Source organism: Argentina anserina, chromosome 1 (genome assembly GCF_933775445.1).
Source record: "Argentina anserina chromosome 1, drPotAnse1.1, whole genome shotgun sequence".
NCBI classification, from domain to species: Eukaryota; Viridiplantae; Streptophyta; class Magnoliopsida; order Rosales; family Rosaceae; genus Argentina; species Argentina anserina.
The window spans coordinates 6,193,918-6,215,753 of NC_065872.1; the positions used below are offsets into that span (position 1 = coordinate 6,193,918).

Genomic DNA, 21,836 nt, shown 5'->3' on the forward strand with positions numbered 1-21,836 from the left:
TCATCAATCATTTGCGGGTAATGACTCATATTTGCTATTTACTATATTGATATAATTAATTTGATAATATAATATATTTGTATCAGTTTTTGCGCCTATCAGTAGATTATTGATTTTTCTGAAAAATATGAATGTTTCAACCAAAACCAACAAAGAATATTCACGCGCTAATGAACTCTTATTATGGAAAATGGAATTCGATGCCAATCCCCTATTTTATCCCATATGATCATTCCAGAACATACCAAATCCCACTTGCTAACACAGCCGTGAAGCATCTATAATCTTCAGAATTTCAAACAATTTATCTACTTTAATAATAACACGCCGACGATCGGAATAAATTCCTCAATGCCTTGTACCCTGGGTTAAAATCTAAAACCGACGGGACAAGTGAAATATGATAAAATCTAATACCCAGAAAAATTAGACAACAGGTAATTAAAATTGTGAATTTTAACACCAAATTGATGATTAATTACTGTACATAACACTAATCAAGAGCCGTAGAAACATTGCATTTCACTTTTTTCCTGTTTTTCTTTTTCTTCTAATTATCAGCTTTGGTTTTGATGCACGATGGCTAGAGACTCTTCCTGATGACGAAACTTCTTCTGCTTCTCAATGAAAGCTTCAATGGCGCGCTGAAACTCCTCGTTGCTCAAGTCGTTTTCCGGATCGAAATCTTCCGGTACAGTTTCCTCGCCGGACCTCAGCATTTTCCGGCAATTATCGGTGTCCGATCTTTTAAGCTTTGCCGGAACAGCTCTCTCGAACTTCTCTGACTGCGTCCTCCGTATAGCTTTCGTAAATTGCAAACCCGAGTCCAAGTCTGACTCCATGCCGGAGTCTGAGCTGGCTTCAGGTTTGGGATCGACGACGTTCACCTCCGAGATGATCTGCTTGTCCTGATACACAACCTCCTCTTTCACACTCGACACGACGTCCTCTCCGGAGTTCGTCATCTTTCGGCCACAGTTGTCGGCGAACTGATCGTAAAGCTGAGCTGTCTCAACGTCAATGTTCGGATCCGAAGTTGCGGCGGTGGCGACTTGCCTGGACTTGGCGAAAAGAGAGGCGATGATGGCGTTGCAGACGAGGAAAACAAAGAGAGGGCTAGAAACGACACCGGAAAGGAGGCGGACGTAGTCGCGGGAGATGCGAAGAGCAAAGGGGAGGCGAGTGAAGGTCCAGGAGAGGAAGATGGCGGCGACGAAGAGCTCGGCAAGGCGGAAGAGTCTGGCGATGGTGAGGAGGCGGTTGTACCTCCGCATGGCGCTGGCTTTCTCAGCTTTAACGTTGTCGACGAAGCTCCAAGAGTCCATTTTTATGGGGTAGAGAGAATATGTGTTCAATTTACAGATAAAGTGAGATAGAAAGGGAGGAAGGTGAAGGAGATGAGAGGGACTGGAGTGAAGGTATGGATTGGACCGTACAAGAACAGTGAGAGTGCCTGGGAGAGAGAGAGAGAGAGAGAGAGAGAGAGAGAGAGATGGTTTGTGTTTGTTGGTGGAAGGCTATTACTCGGAGACAAGTGAAGTTTTTTTCTCTGCGGACCATGCTTTACAACCTTTTATAGACTCTGCGCAAGTGTCCTTTTAGCTAGGTTTTGGCATGGCTTCACTAATCTGGTTTAGTAGGGGTTTAGGAATTAGGAGGATATAAGTGGGACCGAGACGGACAGTCCACGTGTCATGTTAGATTAAATAGTTTCTCTTAAACTAATTTTTTTATATGAGATAAAGTTTGAACATAACCTTACTTGATCAATTCCTATAGTCGATCGTGAACATAGTTGCTTAGATATGTTCTTAATCCGTTGCTTAATAATATCATCGAAGTTTTCACGATCCCATGCAAAATGACCGTTTTTTTTTTTGTATTTTTTTACTTTTCACCAAAGTATTTAAACGTTTTGGAAAATTATACAATATGTTAATGCATACATGACATGCGTCAACTTTACCTTATAGTCCACGTTGACATGGTGCCGATTCAATTAATTTTTGATTTGTTTTAGCTTCGGCAAAGAGATGTGTATTCCGCGTAAGAAACTATAATTCTAAAACACAGACAAGTTAACATAAGATGAGACATGTGAGGTTTGAGGTGTCATTCTAGCTCATAGCTTAACGATACGTGGCCTAATTATGAGTCCAAACTCTAAAAGCTTGGCTATGATATATAATACAACTCATCGAAATTTACTTCAGGGAGGGTAGTCGATCACTACATTTTCCGAATTAGAATTCATAAACCCCAATCATTCGCTAATATGGTACACACATAGGGGAGCTAATTGTAGGTACACTAAGTAATAATAACAAGAACGTACGCCTAATACTAGTCATATGTTGAGGAAGACATGAGACATTGACCAGTCAGAGGTACAGTTCCAGATTTTACGGGCCAGAAAACATAAAACCAATTTATGGGAGACGTATTGAGAGAGAGAGAGAGAGAGAGAGAGAGAGAGAGAGAGAGAGAGAGAGAGAGAGAGACCGGGGTTTGGTTAAATTGGAGTGTGGTTTGGTCGGGTTTGGTTTGGAAGTGTGGGTGGCCTGAAATTTTCTGAAACGATGATAAGATTGTAGTAGCATTTTCACGTGAGGATTCGGTCGAATCAGTCCTCTTCTTCTATGCTCGTGCAACACTTGTGGCCGTTTGTTCTATTATACGTACTTTAATTGCATTACATATTACATATTCTTCTGATGTGGTTTTTGGTTTGGTTTACCGATTCAGCAGCTCCTGAATCCAATCTTCCTTTGGCCTATGCTTTCATTGGCTACTTGGTCTTGTCTATTCTTTAGCCTCCCACAGACTTGGTCCAAACATTCAGCTGGCCAGCTAGATCTCTTCTTCCTATCTTTCTGCCCCGAATTATTCGATCATATCATACGTAGGTATTATAATCGGAATCCCATACTGATATTAATCCGTAACGTACGTATATATCGTATATATCGTATATAAAATGGTATGGATATTGCCACCCCACCAACTCTTTTGTTCACCCTACAAAGATTTTAATTATTGAAATATTATATTATCCAAGTGCAAAATGATTATTAAGTACATCAATTTTCTAAAATGTATAATCACTTAATTTTATGTGTACAAAAAATACTTAATTTGTCATGAAATACTAATTTTGTCCATTTCTCTCCTTTTTATTAAATAATTTTCATTTTCTATTCGATATGTAATTCGTTATTCAAATTATACATCATTATTGTTGACTTAATAATATCTTTTATAATACCTTGTGAACATTACAAATAAAAATTCCAATTTTCATTGCTTAAAGTTTTTAATATGAATTATCTAGCATTTATGTTAGATAAACACCGATTTTTTTTGTAGAAAAAAATTAAAAATGAATATATAATTAAGGAATAAATATATTAATTAGGTTATGATTCTATCTGGAAACTTGATTATTCCATTTATATTAGTGTAAATATTTTCTTTTTGAATTCAATATGTCATATAAGGACAATTTTAGAAAAAATGAAATAAACAAATTTAATGTTAAATTTAAAATATATGGTGAAATGAGTTGAGATGGTGAACAAAATAGATAGTGGAGTGGCAATAACCGTACTCTATATAAAAATGTTAGAACATACGTAATTAGGCAGCGCGCTTAAATAATACTTTAATTTCAAGGATTAATTACTAGTTAACTTCAACTCGCACTTACCTTTGGATAAGAGGTAAAAGATTTGCATATACACAATTCCACTGCAGTAAATTTTTGCGGTGCTAGTTAAGTTTGTAATTTTTTTTAAAGGAGTTTGTAATTTTTCTTTGCTAACTAATGCTTCTGATAGAATTCAAAATGCAGCTACATAGGGGTTTGAGACGAAAGTACTTTACGTGCACAGACAACGGTACATCTGATATCGGAAGATCAATATGTACCACAACGCCAGAATATAACTAGAAAGCCAGGGTAATCTATAAAACAGTAATTGGATTGATTCTCTATTTTTGCTTACATGATTTGTAAAACCTTTTACGGGCTATGCGTTTTATATATGGTACATTTACATCCAACATACTTCAACGTTTTAAATTAGATGACTCAATCTAAGTGATAGTTGAGTACCTACGTGTCACTAGAACAATTGTAATTGTAGTTTTTACGTACCTTTTGCACTACGGGTTCCTATCTCTCAACGAAGACATTGCATGTGTGGGCAATAAAGTTTACGATGCTTTGGTCAGTGAGTGCGAATAATCTATACTTCTATAATCAGAAGAGAAGAGGGTTTGTCAACTAAAATACATTTGAAAATATGTATAGGGCTCTACATTATATATTAATTTAAAATTATATTTAATACTTAAGGAATAAAAAGATAAATAATGAAAATTTGTTTTCTTTTGTAGATAACTTCCATGTGATGTACCTATCCCACTATCTCCTCAAATACCTATTTATTTTAAAGAAAAAAAGTATTTATTGTACTCATCGGGTGTGTCCATTGGGTGTGTATTGTTCTAGTAGTTATGAAGAGAAACAAGCATGAAGCCTCTTATGAATAAAGTAGGTTTACGAATATACACCTATACATAAAGTTTTATCAAATTTGTAATATGATCGAGTTCTCATTTTAGCTGGGCGACCTCAAAGTCCATAGAGTATGCAGTATGCACAACAATAATAATGCGCCTACCTTAGAAAAAATCCTAACTCGATGATACGTACTATATTGCCATCAAAAATTTATTAGTAAAAAAGAGGAGCAAAAATTAAGAGCGTGAAATTGATCGATGAGTCGTGTATTCGATCTTCAATAGTGAATTGAAGTGCATGTGGGAAATTGGTTTGCCAATAATGTAGAAGCATAGCAGGGACCAGGTAGAGAGATAGTCCAGAAGGCAATTATACATTCAAAAAGAACAGAGACCTAGTTTTGCTAAGCCATAGCTTGATAGCTAGTTCAGAAGCGGGCATGCAATTGACTGGGGTTTGAGTTTTTTGTGTTTGGTCTAAAATAATACTCCGGTATTATCTAGACTATTTAGGCTCGTGGACCGGTTATTTGGAGAAAATATATCACAGAGCAAGATTACCTACCGTATTAGAATAGATCTAAGTAACTATCGCTGTATAGAATCTGAGTTGATTAAGGAAGGTGAATCTAAATCAACTAAGAGGTTTTCAAGACTTGATTCGCAAGAAAGAACAATTTGTGTTCTCTATATAAGGGGGGTCGAATTAATGTGCAGAATAACACACGCAACGTCAAACAAACTATCGCCCAACCGCATAGTCAAATCTCCACACGGAGTAAAAGTCCGATTCGTTTCGGCAACCAAGTCTCCCATCGGAGCGGAGCTATCCAGATGTATGCCTCACACTGCATGTAGCAACAAGTCCGATTGACTTCGGCAACTAGAGTCAAATCCATCGAGTCTCTAGCCTAGCTTCTAGCAAACACAAAAGTCTGCACTAGTCAGCAAATCTTATTCGCGAGAGAGTCCTGCTATTAACGACGCAATATAAGCTCTGCTTTTCCTCAAGCGGTCTAAAGTAAGATCGGCCATCTACTTGAGGTGGAGTGAAAGGTATCTAGCAACTCTGGTTGTGTATAGGTCATTCGAACTTCAGCGGTTTATCAGCAATTGCGGAGCAATCGTTTGAGACGAAGACAGTACGTGAGCGCAATCATCATCAAACAAAGCAAGAGTTGTACCTAACTCAAAGGTACTGGCACACCGGCAACAACAGAGAACGAAGGGTCGAACCGTCTAGAATTCGACACCAGGACTTGCTGATTGTTCTCTGAGAATGATCTTTTTTCCGAGCTCGAACACTTTATTTTCTTCCATTCGATAATTCGGACAAAACCCCAATAATACACTGACGTCACTTCCAAATAATAAGTGAGAGTTGCTTCCTACAGTAGTAACATTAACACAGTACGTACTAACCTAACTAACGTACCCATCTGGAGCCAGTAGCTTGCTAGGTATGAATGATCGAATGAGGTGAAATAACTTGAGGAATAGGGTTCCTGTGAGTCTGTGACTGTGTGGTGGGTTCTTTCTTCTTTATCTTTTCCTTTTCTTTCTATCTTTCTCATTTGTACTTGAATGCAGTTTCTGTTTCTGGTTTTGTGTTTTCTGCGGATAAGAAGAGAAAGCAAAGCCATGAGAGGAGGAAGAAGAAGAACCCTCAGCTTTTGGCAGTGATGGAACGCCTCGCACCACCGTCTCTTTCTCCCATGTACTGCGAATCCAACACCGCTGGAGTTATCATATCTGCTTCCCACACGTGGCGGGAGAAGCCCCACTTCCGATCGATAATGGTAAAGCTTGTGGTGGTGATCAATCTCTGGTCTAGAATATCGTTTATATGTTTTACATGCTTTTGACTCTTTCTGGGTTTTGACTGTCTCCTTACCCCTTTTATTTCAGCTCCCTCTTGCGATATTAATCACTGACGTGACTAAATAACACTGTCATGTCAAAATTTAAGTTAAAATTTGGTAGACGTGGGAAGCCAGCTAGGCTGCTAGGGTTTGAAACTTTGAGTCACATAACCAGATCAACCACTGTTTTTACTTTCTTTCTCTTCTTCATTGATTATGCAGGTTAAGTGTCTTAATTATCTCCATTTTAATGTACATTTCGTATTGTTTTTACTACTTAAACTATCTTCAGACTTGGCCAAAATTATGTAATATGATAACGTAATATGTATAATGAATGTTTGTATTCAAGTGACATTGGATAAAACGCCATAGCAAACAATCTCATTTTATGGAGTTTTCGTGTTTGAAGGCATATTAACAGTGACTCTAAGTTGTTTATCAATTTAACTTTAAGGGTATCTTCAACAGCATGTAAAAATTATCTATTATAAAAAATGAAATCACAAAATCTCTATAAAAAAAAGGTGAAATTTACTCTCTCAAATTTGTAATTTACACTTCATGTTTCATTTTAAAATGAAAATGCATTTTAAAAATCACAAACTCCAACAACTCTTCTTATTTATTCAATAAAATTAGATGCATTTCTTCATCATTTAATAAATATTTAAAAATATTATATATTTAATTGTTCTAATAAAGAATATTATTATTTGAATTTATTAATTTTTAGATATAGAGAGAATTGTAATAGACAAATAATAAAGTTTAGAGATTTTTTCAAATATTTTTATTCTTTCTCATCCCACTTTCTGCATAATATAGGATAATTTATATAAACTGTTGAAGCCAAAATATAGTGTTTTTCCTCTAAAATAGATAAATTTTAGTTTTACTTTGTTGAAGATGCTCTAAAGATAATGAATTATAATAATAAAACATGATATAATTTGATCACTATTGATCAATCATAGAGCGATAAAAAACAAATACTATCTATCTATATGTGTGTGTGATGTACCATAGTTCCTATGATGCATGGAATTTGGTGCGGGTACGTAGAAACGAAACGTTTAGAAGCCCGGAAGTGTTTTTTTTCAAATATTAAGGAAGCGGGTGCGTTTTAGAAGTGTCAGAATAATAAATATATATTATGTACTATTTTTATCTTTTATTTTTTAATTATTTTATCCAGTATTAAAATAATTGGATAACTATTAATAACTTTTTTTTAAAACCATAATTATCCTTAGTTATAGTAATATTAAAGCTTCCTTTTCAAAATTGAAACAAAATAATGTCTAGTATAGTGTGAATGTGTTGGGCACATGGTAGTCAAAGAGATATCACTTGATGAAATTGAATAAAAAAAGGGTTTGTCTTCTCTCTGTCTCTTTGTCTTATCTAGATTTTCTTCATATATCTCCTCAGTTATGCTCTTCTCTCTGACACATATTAGATCAATTGATGCTATTCATCTTTAACTGCCGAAAGAAATTGAAAGAGGATGAGATGACAAGAAGAGACTCAAGACATTGATTGATGAAATAAAGGTAGGGAATGAATCACGCTTCCAATTTGGAAACCAACGCTTCCAATCCGAAAGCCACCGCTTCCGCCGGGCTCCCAAACCCTTTTTTTCCGGAATCGCGCTTCCACTCCCGATTCCGCTTCTGAAGCGGGAATCGGTCGTCAAGCCAAGCTTCCGTGCTATGTAGAATATTTCAGACATAATAAATCTGCATTCTATGGGCTTCGTTCGTCCATGCATCATTACTGCTACTTGGGCATTAAAAAATTCTATCAATATTAATTTGGATTGAAGATAGCTAAATTTCTTCTGTCTTGGAGAGTTGGAGGCATACCAATTTCAATATAATTATCAGGGAGCTAGTAGTTCAATATGTTTATGTTATCAGCGCAAAAGCATTTGGATATATTGGAGTAAACAAAACAGAGAAAGGAGCTTTAGCGGTGGAAAATTGCTTCTCCAGAATCTGGATGCAGTCAGCTAAAGTTGCATCGTTGCTCGTAGTCTGCAACATTAGATTTGATAGAGATTTTAATTCAAACTGTTAAAGTGAGAGGCTTTGCGAAGGACTATCCTGCCTGTAAAGATGAGCAGAATATAGGTAAAGGCTGTTCTAGAGTTAGAGATAGTCATTTACCTTCGAGTTAACTCTTAAAATTGGAATCTTCACACGGAAAAGAAAACCTCCTAAACTATATTCTAGTGAGTGGCTTACGCGGTCTTAGTAAGCTCCACAAATTAAACATGACAATCATCACATTTTCTTCTTGCTTTCGGAATTTAAAAGAGATCGATTAAGAAAATAGTTGCGTTAGTGACATGTATGATATTGGGTTTAATCAGTATTAGTAGACGAAGTTTGTTTTTGTAGTTAGTGTTAAGTTGTAATGAGATGCACGTGTTAAGCGGGAGATTGGTTGTTCAGTGTTCACACGCCAATTCATTCAATTAAAATTTGGAGTCTCTTGGGCGAGTTAATTGGTTGAATAATTTCAACCTTGATTAGAAAAAAAAGAAGAGTAAATAAGAGAGTAGAGCATTCGTGTCGATCAATGGTTTCCGATAATGAGGAGGAGAACCAGGTGTGGAACTTTGATTCCCTAGACTTTCCCATGGGAATGAGAAATTGAAGTTCCTATTAAGTTTCCTTTCTTACGTTTGGTATACAGCAGGAAAACATTCAGGATAGTCAATCTCATTTGCCTTCCAATTTTTGTTTTGTGCAGGAAAACATAGTAAAAATTTGCCAATGTTCCAACAATACCCCTTGACAATGTTTGCAAATGTTAAGGCATTGATTGCATTGTAGCTGCTTCTCCTACACCTGATATAAAATTTGGAAATATCACTACTCATATAAAGATTGAATTTCAGATATATAGAAACAGAGGAAGAGTAATGCAGGAGAATAATGCAGCTCACTAGAACTGTCTTGTTTAAAGGAAATTGCATCAATTGTTAAGCAGTAACTATGCAATATATCCCTATGCTTATTTCCTCTACTCTATTAATTGTTTTTGAATCTGCAGATATAAGACTTGATCATAGGACAACAACATATTTTTAGGACAACTCCATATCTTTCCAGAACTTCGTTCAAAGACCCCTAAGAAAAAATGATCTTGCAAATAACCCAATAATTGACATACTGTGCCTTTTTAAGATCGAGCATATGCTCCCAATTCAGCAGAACACAGAAATATTGTATATTCAAAATGCTCTATTTTCGTTTATACCAGTAATTGCTTCCAATAGTTCACATTAAGCAAATACATTCCATTTTAGTCTCATTACAGAAAGAGACACACCAAACGCTAAACTTTTTCCTTTGAAATTGACTCCCAACTTCAAGTAGAACAATTCCATCGGCAATTATGGCACAATCCAAATGTAAGAAATTGATTTTTTTTAAATCATACACAAATAGAAACACACCAAGAAAATAACAAGAGCCCAATCATACTATGAAGTATGAACGAGATTATAGCACTCGGGTCTGAGCTTTGTTTATTGGGATTTCTGGAAATCAAGGCGCGAACGCATCTGTGTGGCTGATGAAAGAGGCTTTGTGGATTGTTATACATGCATGGGCTTACAATTGTTTCACGTCTTAACAGATTTATTATTATCTACATAGTGAGTACGTTGTTTTCATTCAAGTTGTTAATTTTTGTTGGAAGAAACTAGGACATACGACTAATGTTCAAACCATTAAAAATATACTCTTCGATATCTTATACGTGCATGGTTTCGATCACTGATTTGGAAGTAGAAGGGGGTTTCTAAATAATTGTCAAACACCAAGTTCTTGTCAACCATGCATGGTTTAGGACTTTAGGGTTTAGGATTCTTGCAGCATATTAGGAAAGTTATATCCTTAATTAACTGAGACTCCGATCGATCGAGAAGATTAGTCTAGTTTCGATCGTGGTGTTCACTCTTGGCACTATTCCTTGCAGACATTAGCTAGTCGAGCATTTCAAACACGTATTGCATGGGTTTAATTAAGTTTAACTCTTGTCAAGTTTGAAATTGTACGTCCATATTCCATCAAACGAACTGAAAGTTGAATAGATCGTAGATCTTGATTATAAATGATGAGAGAAAACTGAAACTTGAAAATTAAGTAAAAATTAAGTCCTCATGACCTCATATACACACGCAATCGAATCGGTAAGTGCCTAAGCTCTGACTCCTCATTTTTAAATTCGAATTTCATCGATGCTAACCCTTGCGCGATCTTAAAAACTCACAAAGAAAGCCTATCGGAGAATAGAATACTGTGATACTTTCTTAAGTTTTAAAATTAAAATTATGAGCAATCACTTGTGCTCCACCAGAAAAGGATCAAAACGAGACACATATAAAAAACCAAACAGATGCCATGTTTGGACTCTTCTCAGCCCCATCACTCAAACACTTGATGCTTCTCGTCCTCTGTTCTTGAAATCCCGCCCCAGATCTCCAATGGCTGTTGACCGTTGGGTTTCAGCCTCTCTTCTCCGCCAACATGGCATCTTCAACATCCATTATTTTCCTCCATCCCAAACTCAAATTCTTCCCCCGCCGTTTTCCCACCCTCAAATCTTCGAAACCCTTCTCCTCTCCTAGATTCCCCATTTCGAAACTGACCTCCTCCGGTGGATTAGACCCCATGAAAGCTTCTTCACTTAGAAAAAGAGTCATGGGTTCCAACAATAGAATCGTTGAGCTCATAAATCTGCTCCCTTTTCGTAACTACGCTAATGAACACGACGAAGCGGTTAGGGTGCTCCAACGGGAAGAATGCTTTGATGGGTCTGAGGATTCGGGTCCTGGTTTTGCGGAGAATGGGATAGAATCCACACTCAATCGATTGGTAGGTTGATGAACTTTGAGTTTCGATTTAGTTTGTTAGCATTTTTGGTTTGAGTGATTGATAATGAGTAGTTTTTGTTGGCTGCAGAGTAAGTGGCTTGTATCTGGCCTTTTTGGTTTGGTGATACTATGTAGGCATGATGGAGAGGCTATGTGGGCTTTGATGGGGTCTGTGATGAACTCCACACTCTCTGTTGTACTAAAGAAGATTCTGAATCAACAGAGGCCTGTTCCTTCTTTGAGATCTGAGCCTGGAATGCCGTCCTCGCATTCTCAATCCATCTTCTACATTTTTATGTTTACAATCTTTTCAAGTAAGCTCCTTTGCTTCCATTCATTTGAAGTCATGATTCTCTGTTAAGTGCTAGGAGCTTTAGTAGGTTGAGGATTGAAAATTTAAGGTATGTTTGTTAGATATAATGTGGAATGTGTATGAGTTCGGAATGTCTTGAATAAGATCATGTATCATGTACTTAAAAGCTGGTAGTAAGTCTAGTTTAGAATTTGTAATGTGAGATTCCAGAACTGAGCTAGCTAGATGGGACTACAATCCGTCGCATTCTGTGTGGTATTGGAAGTATATGTAGTAGTGCTTCATTCAATCAAAACTTAAATGGGGTTTGAGTAACATGTTGTTTTAATTGGGGAAGACTACATCTTTAACTGTTTCTCGTATGGTATTATTTCAATACAATGTGGAAAATTGAATAGTTTATATCAATTATTAATGTTCTGGCTCTGTTTACTGATAGAATGCCTGGAAATGTGATATTGCAGTTGTGGAATGGCTAGGGATGAATGAGATTAGCATGATTACTTGTGCTCTTGCCTTTGCATCTGGTGCATATCTAGTAAGTATCCCGTACTCTTCAAGTTTTAACTTCAAGATTCACCATAGAATAGGAATGTGTATACAAGTGCTCTTGCCTTGGCATTTGGTGCATATCTAATAATTATCCCGTTTTTTTTTTTTCAAGTTTTAACTTCAAAAGTTGCCATAGAGTAGGAAGCAAGCACAGTTTAGCTCTAGAGTGAACACAGTCGAAAGGGAGACATTGCTTATGGCATTTGTTGTTTGCGTCTGCAGTCTTGGTTACGAGTTTCGCAGCGTCTTCATACCACGAGCCAAGTGGTTGTGGGTGCTGCAATTGGAACCATTTTCTGCATTGTGTGGTACTGGTCATGGAATGCTGTTGTTCGTGAAGCATTTACTTCCTTTCTGTGGGTTAAAGTAGTTGTTGGTTTTGGGGCAGTTGGATTTTGTGCTGGTTTCCTTTTGTATGTATTTCGTTATTGGATTAGATTACCGATGAACTATGTAAATTGATAACATATAACAAACTTCTTCCTCATTTCTGACACTGGATCTCATGTGTAATGTTTACAAATAAGATAAGCCATATGATTCGATCGGTTTATAAGAAAAAACCTACTAAACTAGCCAAGGACATACCATAAAAGCATATATATTGTTTGAAAGTTGCTGAATCCGGAGATGGAACATCAAGTCTAAACTTGAATCTGAGCCTCTGAGGTGAGGCGACTGTCATGTCTTCGATCCCACAGAAATCAGAGACAAGATTTGGAAATGGCTGTTGATGGTTTTGAGTTTCAGTCTACTACGCTCAACATGTCATGCGCAACCCAGCCTCGAACTCTTTCATCGTCCTTGGCTCTTGCATGTTCTTCAAACACTTGTGTTCCTCGAGATTTTGTACCTTGGAATTGTTCTTCTCGATTGGTTTTGTCTTTAATAAAGCTTGCTTCAGTGAGAAACAATCATGGCTTCCAGCACCAGTGTCGAGCTGATTAATTTGCCCAAGGGCGACATACTGCTTGATAAAAAAAAAACTACCAAAAAATTTCATTATGGCCTCTAAATCATATGCGTATCACTTGGTTACCATTCTCTTCTACCGATGTAGTATTACTTCATATGATAATGACTAGTGGCTAGGCATTGTTGTGTCGAAAGCAAGTTTCTTGTATCTGCAAATTTTGCTGCTGGAATATTATGTAGGCATGATGCTGAAGCTATGTGGGCAGCAATAGGGTCTCTGGGTTAATACACATTCCAGGCTGTTAAATGAATGGTAGCTCTACTGGACTGACTTCCCTTACATTCCAGAATGAGGATGCTGATAAATCCATATCGCGTCATTGTCTGGTTAACAGTCCACATATCTAATGCAGTTGCTTTGTGTGTCATTGCAGTCGCGCTATATCTAGGGGTATTTGTATAAATCCATATGTTGCAAGTTCCATCTTGTACTGCTTTTGGTTTGATTCACCGTAGAATACTCAGATGAGCGATCTAGTTTGCCGCAAAAAGAATTACAAGATAGTAGTTCTAAAACAAACAGAATTAAAAGTGATATGTTGCCTATGCATGTCTTATTATCTGTTTTTGCAGTCATGGATACGAGCCCCACAGCGACTTCATGCCCTGAGCCAAGTGGTTGTGGTTGCTACCATTGAGATCATTCTCTCCATTGTTCGAATAGCTTTTTTGGTGGATCTGCAAAGCATTTCTTTTGTATGTGATTTGGTATTAATCGCAAGATGGCAAGACTGGCTTCGTTAGTTCGTTTCAGGTGGTCATGCAATGATTCTCAGTTTCTTCAATATGCATGGAATTGAGTCTTCCTATTTTTATCAATCCAGCACACAAGTGTATAACTGTTCATATATAATTTACAACCAAGAGCAAGTGAAAAAACTGGTGAAACTTTACTCAACGACTCTGGTCATGTATTGTCTTGTGTTACGCTCCAATATCATTGTCAGCGGTTCATACATGTCAACTGTAGATCATCTTCTCAAAACCTTGGAAGTAATGTGTTCCTGCGTTTCCATGCCTTCAGTGATGCTTCACCATCGCATACATCATAAGGCGTGCCCAAGCTAGATACCTGAGCCCAAGCCTTGAGAGAAAAGACAAACGTTTATGAATTATGCTCGGTAGCAACATTGACTAATGAAGAACTGTTTCTGGAATAGAATTGTCTGCCTTGGAATCTAGTAATTCCAGCACACCGTATATCTCATCACCTTGTGGATGAGACCTATCTTCAGCAACAAACACAGAAGTACTATTCCTGACCTCTATCCCAGACCATCCGGGTTCCTTAATTACGCCCTTCCATCTCATCATTCTCCTTATCTCGGCTGCTTTCCTCCACATTCCTTTAGCAGCGTAAATACTAGCTAGCGTTATGTGAGTCACTGCACAATTAGGATTTAATTTAAGAATCTCCTCTGCGGCATGTCTCCCACATTCAACATCACCATGGAGTCTACTGGCTGTAAGTAGAGTAGACCAGGCAACATCATCTTTAACTGGCATACTTTTGATCATACGCTTGGCGTCGCTTAACCTTCCAGCTCGACAAAGGAGATCAATCATGCAGCCGTAGTGTTCTTTCAAAGGACTAATCTTAAAGTCGTTGCTCATTGAATTGAAGTAGTGGAAGCCAAGATCAACTAGCCCAGCATGGCTACACGCCGCAAGAACACCAACAAAGGTGACTGAGTCCGGTTTCAGACCAACTGTATGAATCTTCTCAAACAGATCAATGGCTTCTTGGTAGTACCCATGCTGAGCATATCCATTAATCATGGACGTCCATGAAATAACATCATCATCTTTTGTCATATCAAAGTTTTTTGCTGCCTCTTGTATACTTCCACATTTCGAGTACAGATTGATCAAGGCACTTTGTACCATAGCTTCAGAATCTAAACCAACTGTTAGGACATGAGTATGTAATTGCTTGCCTTGCTCAAGCATTGCCATGCTTCCACAAACACTTAAGAGACTAGCAAAAGCATACTCGTTTGGCTCTGGTCCTTCTTGTCTCATCCACATCAAATACTTGAAAGCTTCTTCCCCATAACCTGCTTGAGAATACCCTGCAATTACAGTGGTCCATGAAACAATATCTTTACTGCCCATCTCACGAAACACAGCAGAAGCTGAAGTCAAACACCCACATTTTGCATACATGGTTATAATTGAATTTCCTACTGACAAATAATCCGCAAGACCCAAGCGTAAAACGTTGCCATGCAATAGTTCACCCCATTCAACTCTAGCAAGACTGGCACACCCAGAGATAACGGCTGCAAAAGTGTATTCATTAGGACGCACACCAGATTCCTGCATCTGCATAAACGCTTTCATCGCACGATCCTCTTGACCTGTCCAAAAGTATGATGTAATGATTGATGTCCAGGAAATAACATCCTGCATCCTCATGTTCGCAAACAACTGCCCCCCATAGTCCAATTTGCCACATTTATTGTACATTGTAGTAAGAGAGTTGGCAACAAAAGAGTTCTCATCAAAACCTTTCTTCATTGTCTGTGCATGAACTTCTCTCCCACAATTCAAAGCACCCAAATTGGCACACGCCTTCAACGAGATAGCAAACGCATATGCATCACATTGCACCCTGCTTTTCCACATTTCAGCAAAATACGACAAACCCTCCACATTATAACCTGCTCGAACAAGACCAGTGATCACGCTAGTCCAAGACACCACATTTCTCAGCCGCATTTCATCAAAAACTCTACAACCCTTCTCAATCTCACCAACCTTCATATACATATCAACAAGAGCACTACCCACATAGACCGAGCTCACAAAATCCGATTTCACTGAGTAGCCATGTACAACTTCCCCATATGACAAGTTCACACCAAGTCCACAAGCCTTGAGCGCAACGCTGAGAAGAAAAGGGTCCATGCCGAAACCCGGCTGCGCCCACATATGTGAGAACAGAGCCAATGCTTCAGATGAATCCGAGACTCCAATATAGCCAGAAATCATATTGGTCCATGAGACCTCATCTCTCTTGGGCATTTTATCGAACACCTTCCGGGCCTGTTTGACGTTACCCATTTTGACGAGCCGCTTCAGTTGGGAGTTGAGTTCGAGGATGTCTACATGATTAGCCTGATGGGTTTTGTGAATTAGTTGCTCTGTTTTTGATTCAGGAGCCAGAAGGCTTCTGCATTGTGAGTGAGCAAAAGGGGAAGTGGTACATATTCTTCGAATATGAGATCTAATAGATGAAACCATGTTCTGTATTTGAACACGACAGAGGGATTGGAGGGAAGCATTTGGCGCCGCCTAACTTCTACAAAAACGTACTTTATTTTTTTTATTAGAAAAGAAAACCCTGCATTTCACCAAAATAATATTACAAATACACCAAGACTACTAGTCACATGACTATTGCAAAAACAATAGATATAAGTCAAGAAAGCCAAATCTCAAACTAAAGAAGTTAAATTCCAGAAGTAACCGATAACCTACTCGCTGTCAATCTCAATAATAGAACTGCTCTAATAGCATCACATACCAAAACCTCTGACATATTTGCAGAGACAACTTCCCTATTACATTGACACCTAGAAAAAAACCGACATTTAGATAATTTCTGAAAATGACATGCACCATAAACATGTGCACCCAAAGACACGACACTACCTAAACACTCCCAAAAAAAAGGGGGGGAACAACTCTCTCTCAAAAGGAGGGAGACAAAACAACTAAAACATAAAGAAAAAATGAACTACACCTAGGCCCAACCACCATTGGAATTCAAGAGGAACCATCCATAGACCCGACCCGACTCGAGAAGCCATGGTGAATCTGATCGCCGACCTGTTGCCAGCAACCAATCGCTAACCCAGACGCACCCTAGTCCTCAGCGATTGCGACGAGAGTACCACCATCCATGATCTACACCAAAGCATTGTAGGGATAAACCAACCCAGATCGAAACCTGATCTAGGAAGCCATCCACCACCGCACTCACCCTTTCACCTCGCACCGCCAATCCAACCACCCCCAACCACCACTGACAAGAGCAAAGACCACGCCTAATTGACACCAACCACCCGACGAAACAACCAGGCAACAAATCCACCAAAAGCTTCTTAGCCCGCCGTCAAGAATCAACGACCTTTCTCATTCCACCACCACAATCCAATCAGGGCACAACCACCAACTGGCCACCCTCCAATCTCCCGTCCGACGACGACGTCACAAGGACGCACCGTCGGACGAGCACAAAACCTCGAGAAAGGAAAACCCTAGAGATCTCCGGTTTTTATGGAGAGAATAGGGACTGCGAATGAATGTTTTTATGTCTATGCTACAGGTAACTGATTCCTTGTTTCTTGTATTGATGATACACAACTTTTGCTAAGTTGGGCAACATTTCATTGTGTTTGCAGTTCTACAAATACGTACATGTGAAATGGTAAAACCAGTGTGCAAAAAGGAAACAATATCATCAATGCATTCATTTCATTGTATTTCATGGGCATCAGAAAATATAGTTCTCATTACTTTCCGAAGACTGAATTTTGCGCATTTTAAATTATAGTCCACAAACTCGACCGCTTTTTACTATGAAAATGTAAAGGAATGTGCATATTTTTTTTCTTCTCAAAATTGTCTAAATAGAGACATATTTGACATTGTCCTTGTAAAAAGCGGCCAGTTGTGTTGATTGTAATTGAGATGTGTGAATTGATCAAAATAAATAAATTGAGATGTTAAAATTTCACTACCCTAGTTTTTCTTTCCGATGCGCAGAAGGCCATAGCCATGGCCATAATTGTAAAAGACATGTGGACGCTATTGACTGTCTGCCTATCAAAATCTTGAAATCTTAAGACAACGATGAGATAGCGAGCTGGTAAGAAGCTGTGAAGCTAAGTAAGCAACAAGCTAGTGCCAATTTTTTATTTTTAAACTTCCATAGGGAGACAGGAAAAGACATGAAAATACGGACAATCAATTTGAAGATTTTTTTACATAAATTAAGATAGTGTTACAAGAAATTCTTAGCCTAATCTAGTTTACATATTGGAGTACTTTTCGTATCTCTGAAATAAATAAGATTACTAGAATTTTCGGGAATCTCTCTATTTAATGCATGATGCGATGATCCTCCATATCTCTCAGTTTGTGAATTTATAACTTTGAGTTAACGTTTTCCACAAGTTAAAAAAAAAGGTTCATCAGAAGCATAAGTTACGAATCTTAAACACAACGGTATACAATTCAAAGTCTTAAAGTTATTTGCTCTAACAATAGCTTCTCTTCACAGAGCAGCCTCATCAATAGTGTTCTTTAAGTTTTACTCTTTGTGCATTGTAAACTTTTGAGCGGGAATGTACATAAGTAGCCAAAGAAGTATCATAAGGACTAATTGCATCACAGTGCCATGCATATTAAAAAGCTTCATTAACTTCTATGCCATATCATACAACCAGCATCATCTCCTTATTTCTCTTTTTCCCTTTCTTGTTTTCTATCTCGCTACCATTTGGAGTTGGATAGTCCACTAGTGAATTCGACATGCATTTCACGAACGTTAAACCGCACAAACCCAACATAATCCATCTTTATGTAGCCGATCAATTCTTGTAGAGCATCTATTTATCTTGGAAGCAAAATAGAGAGAAAAAAAAATTATTCTATGAAGTTGGCATCCATGTAGGTGTTTGTTAACCGGAGCAACCTAATTTTACTAGGTCATGTAGGTGTTTATAACCGAACAACCCTAACTTCGCATCCAGATATTTTGAAACCGTTCACACTTCATGAGAGAGCTAACGATTTCAAGATTGTCATGTACCCATGTTGCCACACCAATTAAGCTATATGAATTGGTTCTTGATGGATTTATGAATTGGCCACTAAGCAAATGATGTAATTTCTGCCTATGACTAACTACAATGAAAGCCTTTATAACAATGATTACGGTTGTAATTTTTCATTGTTAATTAGAACTTATGCTGAGTATTGTGAACTTATGGATACATAATCGCATTATGAACTAAAAGAATACTACAATGTTGTGGATGAGGATGGGAGTCATATGCATCTTCCTGCAAAGGTTACTCTCACTGAGATGATCAAGTTCGAGAGAGTTGCTAATGTTGATATGTTGTGGGGCTTCTACAAGATAGTAGCTTAACTCTAATAGAAGACCAATCTCGTGTAGTGCAAACCACATAGGCCATGTTTGTTTCAAGGATTCTTAGCCTTGGGAAAAGAACGTTCCATTGTTTGGAAACAAATGAAAAGAAGTTAGAAGGGAAAATAGTTCCCAAGAATAAGGAAAATAGGAGGGAAAATGCTTCCACCCACCCTATGGAAAGAGTTTCCCGCCCAAATTATTGCAATAAATGAAGTTTTTTTTTACCGAATTGCCACTGTTCAAACTATCCAAACCAAATTTTTCAGGCCTTACCAAACACTAAAATGAAAAATTGTTGAGATTTGCAAATTCTCATGCCTATCGAACATCTCAAGAATTGATTTCATTTCCTTTCCATTACATGAACCAAACGTGGCCATAAGGTCGAATGTCCCCAGGGTGTGGTCCAGCTCACATTGTCATACACGAACATCGGGGGAGTGTACGTGTAACGGTGTAAGCTATATAGTCATTAGTGCCGTCGAGAAAACAATTATGCTTTGGATAGCCAACATAAAATCCAATCTTGATGTCGGCGGTAATGTGTGACGTCATGAAGGTGAATCTCATCGGAATGAGAGCTGCCCACATCTAAAAGGCTCTAGCGAACACATCTTGGAACTCATAAAGAACCTCGTTTGTCGGTAAGAAGCGTATGTCAGCTTGTGGTGGTCTTTTCGGCCACATTGGTTGTCCGTCGAAAAAAAGTACAAAGCTTCATCAAATGTCGACATGATAATGTTGACGGGTTAGGGTCGCCGCAACGGTGACAATCCGGGGGGGGTGTAAATAACTTGTTGGGTACGCACTGGAATGACACCTTGACGGAGAGGCAGTTCTTTAAGGGATTGAGGACTCGGCTTGGGACGATGAAGTTGGCCTCATTAGTGACGTTGAGAAGGAGGCAAATGGCGACGGAGAAGAGTATAAACTTGATGATAGTTGCACCTGACATCTTTTTAGCCAATTCCCTCTTAGCTTTTCTCCTAGCAAGCCAATCATATGACCCATCCATGTTATGTTTGTCATTTTCGCGTGGTCAAGTGTTGTATCACGGTCGGGGCTGTGCAAATGAAAATGGGGTGAGGATAGAAATGAGGTGTGAATAACCAAGTTTATTTTTTATTTTTGAGAAAGAACATGGGTGTTAATAACTTTAAAGGAATCACAAACTAAAACTTGTCATTAAATTTGAACCCAAAAGCCAAAATACAATCAATATTTAAGAGAAAAGAAAACACAATCATTATTTAAGAAAAAAAAAGCAACCTATCTCCTCATAGCTAGAAAGAAGATGTCTTTCATCAGCCTAGGTTGGGTCTTGTCCAACCAGCGAATCATCAGTGTCCTCTCGATGACTGGTCGCTAGCGCTGCCTCTCCGCCGCCATTGGATTTTCAGGGAGTTAGGATGGAGAGCTTCGCGATTTTGAGGTGAAAACTAAAAGAAGCGCTCGGTCTTCTTTCATTAAATAGTCTTGGGTTATATAGGTTTCGTCATTTTATTTCTTTTGCTTTAGACTTTAGAGTATAGAGATCATTTGATTATGAAAATGTGATATGGGGTTCGATTGAAAACTTTTGTTATAAATTTGATTAAGATAAAGATGAAAGTAGATACCAATCATCGTAATGAGATGCTCGTTAACAAATGTTTTTCTTGTTTATCTTAAATCGTAGCCAATGATGAAGTTGTCTTACAAAATGCAGCGACTAGAGATCATAGGTAAGAATTATGAGAAGCACATGCAACTTTAATTGTCAAGAAATTCTAACCTAAACAGTGAAAAAACACGAGAGTAATCATTGTTATAAATGCTCTCATTGTGGTTAGTCATATGTAGAAATTACATCATTTGCTTAGTGGCCAATTCATAAATCCATCACTAAATCAATTCATACAGCTAAATTGGTGTGACAACATGGGTACGTGACAATCTTGAAATCGTTAGTTCTCTCATGAAGTGTGAACGTTTTAAAATAGCTGGCGGTTAACTTAGGATCACGAAAGAAGACCTAGTTTCGGTTAGGTGGCCACACGACGAAGTTTGAAGGGTCATGATCTCTTCCTTGTACACTAGAGAGCTTGCCCGTGCTTTACTGCACGTAATGTTGCTAAATTAAAACGTAATCATACAATTTATGAGAGTGATACTAGTTGGATGGCAGTATTTGATCACTTGGTTTTCAATACTTGGTTCTGATTCAACTAGTATTTGGGAAGCAAGAAGGAAGACTAAATATCTATACAATTCATCTGCCTATCCCTAACTTGTCTCCTTTGAATTAGTGGTTATAGCTAAAGAGAATAAACTTATGCATAGATTGAAAACTACCATCATAATTACATTAAGTTTTAATTGGAGGTAATACAATATCTATTCAAGTAATGGCTTCTCCAATTAGTGTAACTTTCATCGTACAAATTGTACTTGAGAAAAAAAAATAGTTGCACCATATGCTAGAGTTTGATCTGGAGCAGCAAAATTCTCCCATATGATCATTTATGCATAAAGATTGCAGTTGTTACAACTATGTTACTTGACATTTCTTTT

The 21,836-nt window shown here is 37.9% G+C and overlaps 3 protein-coding genes across 3 annotated transcripts; 1 reads left to right on the forward strand and 2 right to left on the reverse strand.

Moving 5' to 3' along the window:
• Nucleotides 1-350: 350 nt before the first annotated feature.
• Nucleotides 351-1,455, reverse strand: LOC126800075 (uncharacterized). Its single transcript, XM_050527358.1, has one exon. The coding sequence runs from the start codon at nucleotides 1,323-1,325 to the stop codon at nucleotides 558-560; it is 768 nt and encodes a 255-aa protein (XP_050383315.1). The 5' UTR covers nucleotides 1,326-1,455; the 3' UTR covers nucleotides 351-557.
• A 9,343-nt stretch (nucleotides 1,456-10,798) lies between these two features.
• Nucleotides 10,799-12,629, forward strand: LOC126800053 (lipid phosphate phosphatase epsilon 2, chloroplastic). Its single transcript, XM_050527340.1, has 4 exons — nucleotides 10,799-11,278; nucleotides 11,366-11,591; nucleotides 12,055-12,128; nucleotides 12,365-12,629. The coding sequence occupies exons 1-4, from the start codon at nucleotides 10,931-10,933 to the stop codon at nucleotides 12,602-12,604; spliced, it is 888 nt and encodes a 295-aa protein (XP_050383297.1). The 5' UTR covers nucleotides 10,799-10,930; the 3' UTR covers nucleotides 12,605-12,629.
• A 1,349-nt stretch (nucleotides 12,630-13,978) lies between these two features.
• LOC126799867 (putative pentatricopeptide repeat-containing protein At3g47840) lies at nucleotides 13,979-16,377 on the reverse strand. Its single transcript, XM_050527132.1, has one exon. It carries the CDS (start codon nucleotides 16,361-16,363, stop codon nucleotides 14,252-14,254), a length of 2,112 nt encoding a protein of 703 aa, XP_050383089.1. The 5' UTR covers nucleotides 16,364-16,377; the 3' UTR covers nucleotides 13,979-14,251.
• Nucleotides 16,378-21,836: the final 5,459 nt, after the last annotated feature.

Excerpts from the sequence above, each read along its gene's own strand:
- LOC126799867 (XM_050527132.1), bottom strand. The coding sequence starts at position 16,363 with ATGGTTTCATCTATTAGATCTCATATTCGAAGAATATGTACCACTTCC.
- LOC126800053 (XM_050527340.1), top strand. The coding sequence starts at position 10,931 with ATGGCATCTTCAACATCCATTATTTTCCTCCATCCCAAACTCAAATTC. Across the intron at positions 11,279-11,365 it reads AATCCACACTCAATCGATTG|AGTAAGTGGCTTGTATCTGG; the intron begins GTAGGTTGATGA and ends TGTTGGCTGCAG. Across the intron at positions 12,129-12,364 it reads TTGCATCTGGTGCATATCTA|TCTTGGTTACGAGTTTCGCA; the intron begins GTAAGTATCCCG and ends TTGCGTCTGCAG.
- LOC126800075 (XM_050527358.1), bottom strand. The coding sequence starts at position 1,325 with ATGGACTCTTGGAGCTTCGTCGACAACGTTAAAGCTGAGAAAGCCAGC.